This window comes from Danio rerio, chromosome 12, assembly GCF_052040795.2.
Source record: "Danio rerio strain M-AB ecotype USA chromosome 12, GRCz13ab, whole genome shotgun sequence".
Lineage (NCBI taxonomy): Eukaryota > Metazoa > Chordata > Actinopteri > Cypriniformes > Danionidae > Danio > Danio rerio.
The window spans coordinates 47,151,935-47,165,000 of record NC_141032.1 but is presented as its reverse complement, the minus strand read 5'-3'; the positions used below and the strand labels follow the sequence as shown (position 1 = coordinate 47,165,000).

Sequence of the window (13,066 nt, the reverse complement as noted above, 5' to 3'; positions counted from 1 at the left end):
TTTGAATAAAGTCCAGCCACTGTCACTGACCTGTAAATGATGCATGCGCTGTTCCGGCACGTGTCACAGTTCGCCGTGTCCTGGCCTGTGCGATAGGAGAGCCTGCAGGACACAGAACAAAGCAAGAAATGTTTGATCTCAATATGACACTGAACACAGCACACAAGACAAGATACCAGAACACACGACAAGACCCAAAGCTCATGAACATAGGTGAGATTAGGAACGTAGATTGACCGGTAAATCGAGAGCTTTGCCTCTCGACTCAGCTCATTCTTTACCACAACAGACCGATACTGCAACTGCATTACTGCTGCCGCTGCACCAATCTGCCTGTCAATCTCACGCTCCATCCTTCCCTCTTTCATGCACAAAACCCCAAGATACATTACATTTTACATTTACATTTAGTCATTTAGCAGACGCTTTTATCCAAAGGGACTTACAAATGAGGACAAGGAAGCAATTTACACAACTATAAGAGCAACAAGGAATAAATGCTGTAGGCAAGTTTCAGGTCTGTAATGTCTAAGAAGGAAAGTATTAGTAATTTTTTTTTTTGAGTACAGTTAATATATCCAGAGAGGCAATTGCAGATTAGGAAGTGAAGTGGAGACTAAATAGTTGAGTTTTTTTGTCGTTTCTTGAAGACAGCGAGTGACTCTGCCGTTCTGATGCAGTTAGGGAGTTCATTCCACCAACTGGGCAACTGAATGTGAGAGTTCGGGAAAGTGATTTCTTCCCTCTTTGGGATGGAACCACTAGGCGACGTTCATTCACAGAACGCAAGCTTCTGGAGGGCACATAAATCTGCAGAAGTGAGAGCAGATAAGACGGAGCAAAGCCAGAAGTTGCTTTGTAAGCAAACATCAGAGCTTTGAATTTGATGCGAGCAGCAACTGGCAGCCAGTGCAAACGGATGAGCAGCGGAGTGACATGTGCTCTTTTAGGTTCATTAAAGGCCACTGGTGCTGCTGCGTTCTGAAGCAGCTGAAGAGGCTTGATAAAGTTAGCTGGAAGCCCGGCTAGTAGAGAGTTGCAATAGTCCAGTCTGGAGAGAACAAGAGCTTGAACAAGGAGTTGAGCTGCATGTTCAGATAAGAAGGGTCGGACCTTTCTGATGTTATAGAGTGCGAATCTGCACGATCGAGCAGTTCTAGAAATGTGGTCAGAGAAGTTTAGTTTATGGGGTGTATCTAATGTAAAGATGCATGAACTCCTACACCTGGGGTAAGGACTTCCCTTAAACCTGAAGATGGCAAACCACCTTTTTCCAATGGAGCACCATGACCTCGGACTTGGAGGTGCTGATTCTCTCGGCAGCAAACCGCCCCAGTGCATGCTTAAGGCCTATGTTCGATGAAGCCAACAGAACAACATCGTCTGCGAATAACAGATGAGATCCTGTGGTCCCCAAACCGGACCCCCACAGAGTTCATCAAGTCACTCAAATCAATGTTGTGCTGTACTCAATCAGCATTAAGTGACTACAGGTTTTGAAATCCACACAAAAGAGAGGGTGCCTTAACCTTTGCACAGCCTATTTTTCAGTTTCAATGTAATTTCACACATCTCAATACTGCTACACTACGTATTTCTGTCTGAAAAGCATGACATTGTCTAGCTTTATTTAGAAACCGATTGGTATTTCGCCGTGATCTTCCCTTATAAAGACAGAGCACACTATTATGGAGCCACAGAGGGGTGTCAAAATTTTTGCCTCTTGTATCTGAGATCTTGTCCTTTCGATCAAGACCCAAAGCTCTTGAGCATAGGTGAGAGCAGGAACGTAGATTGACCGGTAAATTGAGAGCTTTGCCTTTTGGCTCAAAAAGGATGTCAAAATTTTTGCATAAAACTAGATATAGTATGTATATATATTAGGGGTGTAACGATTTATCGTTGTACGATTTATTGCGATGCAAAAATGTCACAATATGCATCGTGGCGTTATGACGATTTCATTACGATATGACGTCCGTTTTCTCTTATTAGTTGAGCTGTTTGCACGTGAGCTACGTTCCACCTGCTGTCGCATGTGAGTTCAGATTGCAGCATCAGTAATGTTAGTAGACCAAGATGAGTGGAGCTGAAAAAGAAGATGGCCCATCCTCTCAAAATCAGACGTCTTGCAACATTTCGGTTGTACAGTCATCGCTTTAGACTCGTCCGCTTTTTGACACGCATACTGGGTCAAACATCCTAAGTTTTAAAGTCTTCACAGTGATTTACATACTTTGCACAGCGACAGGGATACCTCCTAATGGTGTTGAAAGAGTCACATACTGTATTTATTAGGTACAATTCACCCTAAAATATCATTCTGTCTTCATATAATGTTCCTGCCGCAGAATCACACATGACGTGAGCTGACCGAGAGCTGTTACTACAGAGGGCGGACTTTGATAGATGCGCGCATATGGCAAGCCATTTTAGCATTTAAACCTTTGTTCTGACTATCCATAAATATATTTAGAGACATCTCTAATTATATTTTGACTAGTCATAATTATAATTCGACTAGTCAGAATGACAATTAGAGATATCTGCAATTACAATTGTACTAGTACGAAATCAGATTGGAGATATCTGCAAAATATATTATGACTAGTCATATTCCTCCATTGACTTCCATTGAAAAATATTTGCAGATATCTCTAAATGAGTTTTGACTATAGTCACAATTGTAATTACAGATATCTCTAAATGAATTTAATTAAATATGAATTAAATACCTGGAAATGTGGATTTTTTTTTTTTTGCACACACAAAAAACGCAAGTGACCAAGCAAAGCCTTAAGCTCTTACTGTTAAATTCAATTGAATAGAAAGCTTATTTTTTTTGCACCTTTACTTAAATTGTTCCTTAATTTTGTCTCTTTCATTTCAATAATATTTTTAAGAAGTTTTTAAATTGTTTTATTTTCCAGAGACAGGCCTGTTTAATTTATTTTCTTAAAGAAGGTTCAGTTTAACAAGTTGAAACAAGAAATACATAAAAAATTGTTTACTTGGTAAAATTTGCATTTCAGTTTAATTTTCAATATTTATTCCAAATATCGTGATACACATCGAATCGTGAACATTATATCGTGATACACATCGTATCGTGAGCTGAGTGTATCGTTACACCCCTAATATATATTGTAGATACATATACAAACACTCCACGGACTGACGTTAACACTGCATTATATTGGATTCTGCATTAGGTTGTGGCCACAATAGCCATGATGGTGGTGTGCTTTTGACCTTCATTACTGTATATAGTGTTCAGGAGCAGGATTTGACCTTGCCGATACGCACATGTGTTTGTTGTACATGTGTTTAGTATGTTGACGGAAGCCTGCGGCCTGCAGATGAACATGAGATCTGATCTGACAGCAGAGATCATGAATGACCAGCGGACACTCCACCGCCGGCATCACTCCTTCATAAAGTCCTCTGGCTTCAACATCCAATCATCTCTGCTGGAGACTGGCATAATGCCCACCTAAAATAGACCACCAGACCAAACAAGAGGCTGAGCTCAGAGCTTTCTTCCCTTCACTTCTTTTGACCCTTTCCACATTTCCGTGTTTCTCAGCTGCAGAAGTCGTCATAGTTTGGCAAACTTAGAGCGCAGTGAATACAGCAAATCATATTTTTGCAATCCTATTTACTGAAATAATAAAAGAAAAACTCCATGATGGTGTTATCAAGACTTAAAAAAAGGATAGAATTAGCATGAGACTGATGACGGCAGCCTGAAGAGAGAATAATATCAAGTTTACTGTCCTGTCCCCCATAGATGCTACATTACAAGCTTCTCGCATAATTGATAATTTGGGATTTGGCGTTTGATGCAAAAATAATATAATACATACATAAATACATATACATGTACATCTTTTTTTTTTAATTAAAAATATTTTTAAGACATTTTTAATGTAAATATGTGGTTTCTTATTTGTCTTTAATTTAATTTCAGTTTTTAATGTTGATTTGTAAAAGTATAAATATATACATAATATTTGTTAATCTTTATTTTCTATTTAATGTTGATCATAAAAGTATAAAAGAAGAATTTTTAATATATTTTTAAATATATATATATATATATATATATATATATATATATATATATATATTCTTTATTGCCATGTTAATATTTGTTAATGTTTTATTTTCTATTTTTAATGTTGATTATAAAAGTAAAAATAAAAATGTTTATACATGTTTAAATACTTATAATACTTATTTACATTTTAATATTTGTTATTGTCTATTTTATATATGTATTGTGGATTGTAAAAGTATAATCTTTTATATATTTGTAAGTATTCATAATACTTATTGATATGTCAATGTTTTTAATGTCTTTTTCATTTTAATGTTGATTATAAAAGTATAAATAAGTATTTCTTATATATCTGTAAATATTTGTAACACTTATTGCTATTTCAATATTTGTTGACATCTTTATTTTCTATTTTTAATGTTGATTATAAGTATAAATATTCATATTTATACTGTGAAATTGTTGATTTTAAAAGTGTGTGCGCGCAAGTGTGTGTGTGTGTGTGTTTGTGTGTGTGTGTGCGAGTGTGTGCGTGCGTTCGTTCGTGCGTGCGTGTGTATGTTAATTACAATAAATTTAATTTTTTATCATTTTTATATATTATATTTATAATATATATAATTTTTGTACGGATTTGATTTATTTTGCAGTATATTGATTCAAATGACTAAAATGTAAATGAAATAATGACTTTGATAAACTGCAGAGGTCAATTTTCCACATCTAAAGCTGAAAAATCAGAAGTTGAGGTCCCATAATACAATTAATAACTGTAAATAGACAGAAAACTCTTGGAAATCATTTTTGTTACACTTTAAAATCAAGCAGTACCATTAATGTACTGAAATTTGTTCATTTGATTTACATTTTTTTAATTCAAGCCCCCCAGAATTTCCGATTAAAAGTTTTCAATAAACGTTTTTGTGATCACCTCCCCCTTTTTGTTTAATTCTAATAATTATTTTTAATTAAATCTATAAATTCAGCACAGCTTCAGCAATAATCTGAAGACGTTTCAGCAGCTCAGAAACCATCGGTCAACTCGTATTCAAGCAGTGAGAGAAACTGAGCAAACCTCTAGAGCAGGAATGTCCATACTTGGTCCTTGAGGGCCGGTGTACTGCGGATTTTAGCTCAAACTTGCCTCAACACACCTTCTAGAAAGCTTAGTAAGAGCTTGATTAGCTAGCTCAGGTGTGTCTTATTGGGGTTGGAACTAAACTTTGCTGAACACCGGCCCTCCAGGATTGAGTTTGAACACCCCTGCTCTAGAGCGTAATGCTTAAGTGACTATAATGAGATTACAGCATTCCAGTATTCTGCATAATTTATTCAGCATTGCAATTAGAGTTGAGCGACACGGTGGCTTAGTAGTTAGCACTGTCGCCTCACAGCAAGAAGGTCCCTGGTTTGTGTCCCGGCTGGGTCAGTTGTCATTTCAGTGTGGAGTTTGCATGTTCTCCCCGTTTTGGTGTGGGTTTCCTCCGGGTGCTCTGGTTTCCCTCACAGTCCAAACATGTATGCCATGGGTGAATTAAATAAACTGAATTGACCATAGTGTATGGGTGTTTCCTAGTACTGGGTTGCAGCTGGAAGCTTTTCTGTTGAGTATGCCGTAATAGTTGGCGGTTCATTCCACTGTAGCGCCTCTGATATATCAGCGACTAAGCTAAAGGAAAATGAATGAATGAAAATAAAGCTTCATGCTATAGGACAAAGTGTAATCGGGAATGAGTTGAACTCTGAAGGCCAGTCCTCCATTGTTGGCTGCTGTTTAATAATTAGAGTCTGTCATTGAAGCCATTGCTGAGCTGTCAGGATGAAGGCGACCCATCGAGCCCTCCATGTGTCCTGTAACGGAGCGATCGATAACTCTGATGAGGCGTGCTGTCATATCTGTCTGTCTCTCCCGTCCTGTCGATCTGTTTCTCCTCTCAATGCCTCTCATTACTGGAATATTCCGGGTTGAACACAAGTTAAGCTGTATTGACATCAGCTCTGGCATCATGTTGATTAGTACAGAAAATCAATGGGACTCGTACTGCAGTTTGCTAAAGTAAACACTGAAGTCTCTGCGCATGACTTGGTGACTAGGCTTTTATTGTAAGTGTTCGTGGTTTTATATTTGTGCACAGATATTTTGAGTCTCGTGTTTTACTTTCAATTGTCAAATCAGTCTTTCAATTGTTGTTTTATGCACTGATGTTATAATGCTTGTTTAAGTATGAATGTTTTTTTTTTAGGGAAATTAGGAATGGATGAACAGATAGGAATAGTTCTCACCTTAGGAGAATAAAGTTTTAAAGAAATATTCGAGAATACATCAGTAATAAATGGAAAAGGAAAAGTGGACAAATGAAAAACAATCAAAATGATTGATTTAAAGACAGAAAGAAAGACAGAATGTAACTGAAAGTGAAAGAAAAAATTAAGTGAAGGAAAAGGTGAGATAAATAGACAAAAATATGGAAATTAAATTGAAAAGGAAGGAAAAGAAAACAAATTACAGAAAAAGAAAGAAAAATAAACAAATAGAGAGAGGAAATAAAGAAATGGAAACAAAAAATGAAGAAAAAAATTTAAGTGAAAAGAAAGAAAATAAGGAGAGATGTAGATGAAATTGAAAAAAAAATACATGGAAATTAAAGTCAAAGTGAGTGAAATAAAAGAAAAAAGATAAAGAAATAAAAGCAAATGAAAGTGAAAAAATAAAATAAAAAATAAATAAATACAAATGGAAGTCAAAGTTTTAAAAAAGAAAGAAATAAATGCTAATAAATACATGAAAAAGTGAAGGAAAAGTTAAATGAAAAATGATAATGAAAGTGAAAAAAATTTAAGTGAAAGAGAAAAGCAAAAGAAAATTAAACTGAAAAAGAAAGAAAGAAATTAAGAAAGAAAGAAGGAAATGTAAGTGAAAGTTAAATATTAATGAAAATGAAAAAGAAATGGAGTGGAACGTGAAAGAAAATAACATAGAAATAAAAAAAAGAATTGAAAAGAAAAAGGAAAGAAAAAATGCAAGTGAATGTGATAGAGAGAAAAAAGGAAGAGAGAGAGAAATAAAAAAGAAAGACATTTAAATTGATAAAGAAAGAGATGTATTTCATGCCAATAAAGGGAAATTAATTGAAGGAAAGAAAGATTAAAATAGAAAGATGAACGGAAATAGGAAATGAAAAAAGAAAATTAAAATCTAAGAAAACAAAAGAGAACAGAGAAATAAATTAAAATGTTATGTAATGTGCATTTATCGTGTATGACCATACATCCAAAGCGCTTCGCAATCATGAGGGGGTCTCTCCACTCCACCACCAGTGTGAAGCATCCACTTGGATGATGCGACGGCTGCCACAGGACAACGGCACTAGTGCACTCACCACACACCAGAGAGACAGTAATAGAGGCAATTCAGTGGATGGGAATGATATGGAGGCCATGATGGTTAAGGGCCGATGGTGGAAATTTGGCCAGGACATCGAGGTTATACACCCACTCTTTTACGAGAAGTGCCATGGAGTGCAATGACCACAGAGAGTCTTTCTCATCCAAAAGACGACACCCACTGACAGTATCGTGTCCCCTTCACTTTACTAGGGCATTAGGACTCACACAGACCGCACTAACACCACTTCCAACAGCAACCTAGTTTTCCCATGTGGTCTCCCATCCAGGTACTGACCAGGCTCAGCCCTGCTTAGCTTCCGTGAGTAACTGGTTTCGGGCTGCAGAAAGGATATGGCTGTGGTGATGATACAAACCAAAGGAGAAAACATGAAAACCGTGTGTGTGTGTGTGTGTGTGTGTGTGTGTGTGTGTGTGTGTGTGTGTGTGTGTGTGTGTGTGTGTGTGTGCGTGCGTGCGTGCGTGCGTGCGTGCGTGCGTGCGTGCGTGCGTGCGTGCGTGCGTGCGTGCGTGCGTGCGTGCGTGCGTGCGTGCGTGCGTGCGTGCGTGCGTGCGTGCGTGCGTGCGTGCGTGCGTGCGTGCGTGCGTGCGTGCGTGCGTGCGTGTGTGCGTGCGTGTGCGCGCGTGCATGTGTGTTTAAAGTGAGTGTTCAGATGGATGTTTCGTGTGAACTGTCCCGACTCTCAGTGACTCAGAGCAGCTCCTCTAATGTCCCGCTGTCAGAGATCGGCCCACTCGCCCATTACTGCCTGCTCAAAAGGTCAAACTGCTGGAGAAACAGCGGCCCACCGACCAACGGTTCCCCTAATGAGAGCATGTGAAGAGCTGTTTGCTGATGCGTGGGGTTTATCTCAGGACTAATGGGGACAGTGATTTATAGTGCTGTTTCTGGAGCTTTCCGGGCCCGGACTGGAGAAACAAGACTCCAGTGATCAGAACTAACTGCTGTAGAGATGCCAATGATTCCTTGATGATTGGTTAGATTCATCTTATTGATGACTGATTAAAGATCTTGTGAAGTGCTCTGAAAAGTGCTTTGTTTTTGCTTGATGTTTGACGTAATCTCGACTGAAACTAAAAGCGAGAAAAAGAAAAAAATTGTAAAGAAAAAATTAGATATAGAATGAAAGAAAAAGAAATGAAAGTGAACTAATGTAGAGACACAGATGATTCATTGATGATCGAGTTATTTTGATGATCTTTTCATCTTATTGATGAGCGATTAACGGACCCGTGAAGTTTTTTTTTATCATCTCAACTGAAGCATCAAGCGACAAGAGAGAAAAACAGATATAACAAGAAAAGTAAAAAAATAGAAATTAAAAAGGAAAATAAGAACAAGAGTGAAAAAAAGAAAAGAAAATGTAAATGGAAGTAAAAAGAAAGTGAAAGAAAAAAGAAATCGAGAAAATGAAAGATATAAAGAGAAAATGACATTTAAAGTAAAAATGAAAAAGAAACAAGAAAAGAAAATTTAAATTGAAGTAAAAAGGAAAAAGCGAATGAAAGATGAAAATGAAATTGAAATTGAAAAGAAAAATGTCAATGAAAGTAAAAAAGAAAGAAAAAGAGAAAAATATAAAGAGAAAACGAAAGAAAACCAAATAAAAAAGAAAATGAGAAAAAAGAAATAAAGGAAAATGTAAGTAAAAGTGAAGTACTGTAGACATGCTGATGATTGAGTTATTTTAAACATGCATTAGTTAATAATGCATGAATATAATAATAATAATAATAATATTAATAATAATAATAATAATAATAATAATAAAATAAAAGATTATTATTAATTTCAGAGCTGAATATAAAAAGAAAATGATTAAATGATTACAAAATGAATTGAACATGCTTGAGTTTAATAGTAATAATAATAATAATTATATATATATATATATATATATATATATATATATATATATATATATATATATATATATATATATATATATATATATATATATATATATGCTGGATAACTTTTTCAGATAATTATATGAAAATGCTTGTGGAAAAAAGGAAGTAAAAATCAAAGGATGAAAACAGAAATAATTAAAAAAAAAACCTGAAAGGAAAAAATTGTTAAACAAGTTTGTAGAAAAATAATCAAAAATGATCAAAGAATGAATCAAAGTGAAAGGATGTATAAGTGCAAAAGAAAGAAAGAAAGAAAAATAATGAATCAGAAAATGGAATCAGGTGGAATAAATCATAAAGAAATATATACATTAGGAAAAAAGAAGACTTAAAGAAATAAGGATGAGAAAAAAGAAAAAGTGAATGAAAGAATTGAAGAATAAATGCGAAAAAAAAAACCTTGGAAAAAAAAAACTTGAAAAAAAAAAGAATGAATCAAAGAATAAACCAAAAAGAAAAAGAAAGTAAAAAAATTACAGAAATAATGAACCGGAAAGAAAGAGAAAGTATTAGAAAGAAAGTAAACGGAAAAAACAAAGAAAAAAGAATGAAGAATCAGAAAGAATGCAAGAGGATCTGAAAGAATCAGAAATAATGACATAACGAATCAGCTGTAATGATTCACACAGGGCGTCAGCATCAACGCTTTAATTCACTTTTAATTGGTGTTGTCAGGCATTGCTGAACACTGCAGAAGTTGGGAGTTTCTCAACTTTTGAAGCACCAATGGACGGGTCAGCCAATCAAAAGCCTTCATGCCCCATCAATTGCGGACTAATTTCATTGGCTGACACTGCTATGACAATAGCGATTGCCCCAACTTCAGAAACGCCCTCTGTCAAGCGTTGACGCTGAAGCCCTGAGTGAATCGGGTGTAAGACAGAAAAAGAAAGACAGAAAAAAGAGAAAGAAAGAATAAGAATGGCATAACAAATCAGCAGTGATAGGAAAAATAGAAAGAGAGAACAAATAAAAGTAAAACAACTAGAAATAATGCAAGATCATCTGAAAGAATAAGAAAGAATGACATAATCAGAAAGATTCAGAAGCAAGAATCAGAAAGAAAATAACTCACGTGGTTCATTTCTTTATGCGCATTTAAGTATACCACTAATAACACACTAACAAAAACAATCTACTCTCAAGAACACGCATAGAAATGCAAAAAAAAAATAAATAAATAAATGATTATTAAAGAAAAAACCTTTGCATTTGTATCCCACTCTTACAGTAAAGAAAGTGATCTGCTCTCATGAACAAACGTTTTCCCAATTGAACTTTGATACTAGTCATTACTTTTAATCCTGAAATGGTTCTATTATATTTGAACACAATCCCGCTAGCTTTTTTACTAGCCTATGTGTCTGACAATGAGCCACTAAAGCCATTGCACACCGCATTATGAACAATAATCAATCAATCAATTGATCATCAGTTTCAGTGAATATGACTGACTGAATATGTGGACTCTGCTGTACTGAGCCCTGTGGAGCAGCTGGCACACTGCAGGATTTAATGTGCTGGAATGTGGGGAGGAACTCAATTATGTCGGATCCCGAAAGAGAGCGGAGACGTTTGGGGACATGAGTTGAATTCTCCTACAAAGGCAAGCCGGAGTTATTGTGCGGCATATTTGTGCAGATTGCAGTGATTAGCATTTAAAGAGATGCACGGAGAAACACTCACTGTCAGAAGTAATTATTTTCAAAGCTTCAGGTGACAAATATGTGGCCACTCGTTTTTAGTGTGGGGTGACGGCTTCTGCGTTCCAACCATTATTTAGCTCAGAAAATGATCATTTGTTCTAGGCAGCTCATATTTCTGGAAGGCCTGCTTATGATTATATGTAGATGTTGCAACGTTGTAGATGTGTTGTGTTACTTTGCATTATGTTATGTGATGTTGCGTTGTTATGTACACTACGTGGCAAAAGTCTTGTCGTCGATCCCAGTTGCAAGAGCAGCAAATAATAACTTGACTTCTAGTTGATAATTTGAAAAAGTAGTAGTAGGTCGATATTTCTGATGAATCATCTTATGAACTGCATCCCAATCATCACACATACTGCTGACGACCTATTGGAACCTGCATGGACCCAAGATTCTCACAGAAATCAGTCAATTTTGGCGAAGGAAAAAATATGGTTTAGGTTTACATTCAGTATGGGGGCATGCGAGAGATCTGCAGAGTGGATGAACATCAACAGCCTGAGGTATCAAGACATTTGTGCTGCCATTACAGTACATTACAAACCAGAGGAGAGGGACAATTCTCCAGCAGGATAGCGCTCCTTCTCATACTTCAGCCTTCACATCAAAGTTCCTGAAAGCAAAGAAGGTCAAGGTGCTCCAGGATTGGCCAGCCCAGTCACCAGAAATGAATGTTATTGAGCATGTCTGGGGTAAGATGGAGGAGGAGGCATTGAAGATGAATCCAAAGAGTCTTGATGAACTCTGGGAGTCCTGCGGGAACTCTTTCTTTGCCATTCCAGATGACTTTATTAATCAAAATTATTGATTAATTATTATTAAGCAAAGTCAGACCTTACTGTCCTAATGAAATAATTGAAAATCAAGGCATGATCATATTTTATTGTGGTAAAATCAGCGTAATCTAGAGGCCTTTGCCTTTCATATAAGCCACTTCTGATACCAAATGATTAACTAAAAGTTATTATTTTTGTTCCTAAAACTTGGATAGGCGACAAGACTTTTTAATGTGTATATTTACTACATGTATTGTAAATTGTATATTCATGTAAATTCTACATGAATGCATGAATCAAAAAAGAATCAGAAAGAATTAATCAAAAGAAAGAAAATAAATAAAGGAAAATTATGAATGCATAAATCAAAGAATGAATCAGAAAAAATTCTATAAATGTATTATAAAAATGAATAAAAAACAATGAATAAAAAAAAGTCAGAAAAACATAAATAAATAATCTAAAAGAATCAGAAATAGTAAAGAAAAAATATTAAGCGAATCAAAAAATGATTTAGAAAACAGAATCAGAAAGAATTTAAAAGAATCAGAAAGAAATTGAAATAGTAAATTAAGGAAATACAGAATATGAGTACAGAATCAGAAATAATCTAAAAGAATCAGAAAGAAAAATAGTAAATGAATCAAAGAATGAATCACAAACAGAGTCAGAAAGAATTTAAAAAAATCAGAAAAAAATAGTAAATGAATCAAAGAAGGAATCGGAAAACAGAATGATAAGTAGTTTAAAAGAATCAGAAAGAAAGAAAAATAGGAAATGAATCAAAGAATGAATCGGAATACAAAATCAGAAAGAGTTTACAAGAATCAGAAAGAAAAATAGTAAATTAATGAAAAACAAAATCAGAATACAGAATCAGAAAGAATTCAAAAGAATCAGAAAGAAAAATAATAAATCAAAGAATAATTCAGAATACAGTATCAGAAAGAATGAAAAATGGTAAATGAATCAACGAACAAATCGAAATACAGAATCAGAAAGAATTCAAAAGAATCAGAAAGTGATAAAAATAGTAAATTAATGAAAGAACGAATCACAAAACAGAATCAGAAAGAACAATAGTAAAGGAATCAAATAATGAATCACAATACAGAGTCACAAATATTTCAAAAGAATCATAAAGAAAAATAGTAAACGAATTAAAAAATGAATTAGAATACAACATTACAAAGGATTCAAAA

The 13,066-nt window shown here is 35.1% G+C and overlaps 2 protein-coding genes and 1 long non-coding RNA gene across 8 annotated transcripts in view; 2 read left to right on the top strand and 1 right to left on the bottom strand.

The window, feature by feature from the left end:
* The window catches only part of dock1 (dedicator of cytokinesis 1), a 502,920-nt gene that overhangs the window by 219,137 nt on the left and 270,717 nt on the right, over nucleotides 1–13,066 (top strand).
* The window catches only part of insyn2a (inhibitory synaptic factor 2A), a 72,592-nt gene that overhangs the window by 22,881 nt on the left and 36,645 nt on the right, over nucleotides 1–13,066 (bottom strand). The window contains exon 3 of the mRNA XM_087276942.1: nucleotides 31–102. Within this exon, the coding sequence (XP_087133068.1) occupies nucleotides 31–102 (72 nt within the window). The remainder of the gene's footprint in view (nucleotides 1–30; nucleotides 103–13,066) is intronic.
* On the top strand, nucleotides 4,687–6,969 carry LOC147841569 (uncharacterized). Its single transcript, XR_015504687.1, has 2 exons — nucleotides 4,687–5,442; nucleotides 5,491–6,969. It is a non-coding gene; the product is annotated as an uncharacterized LOC147841569 (long non-coding RNA).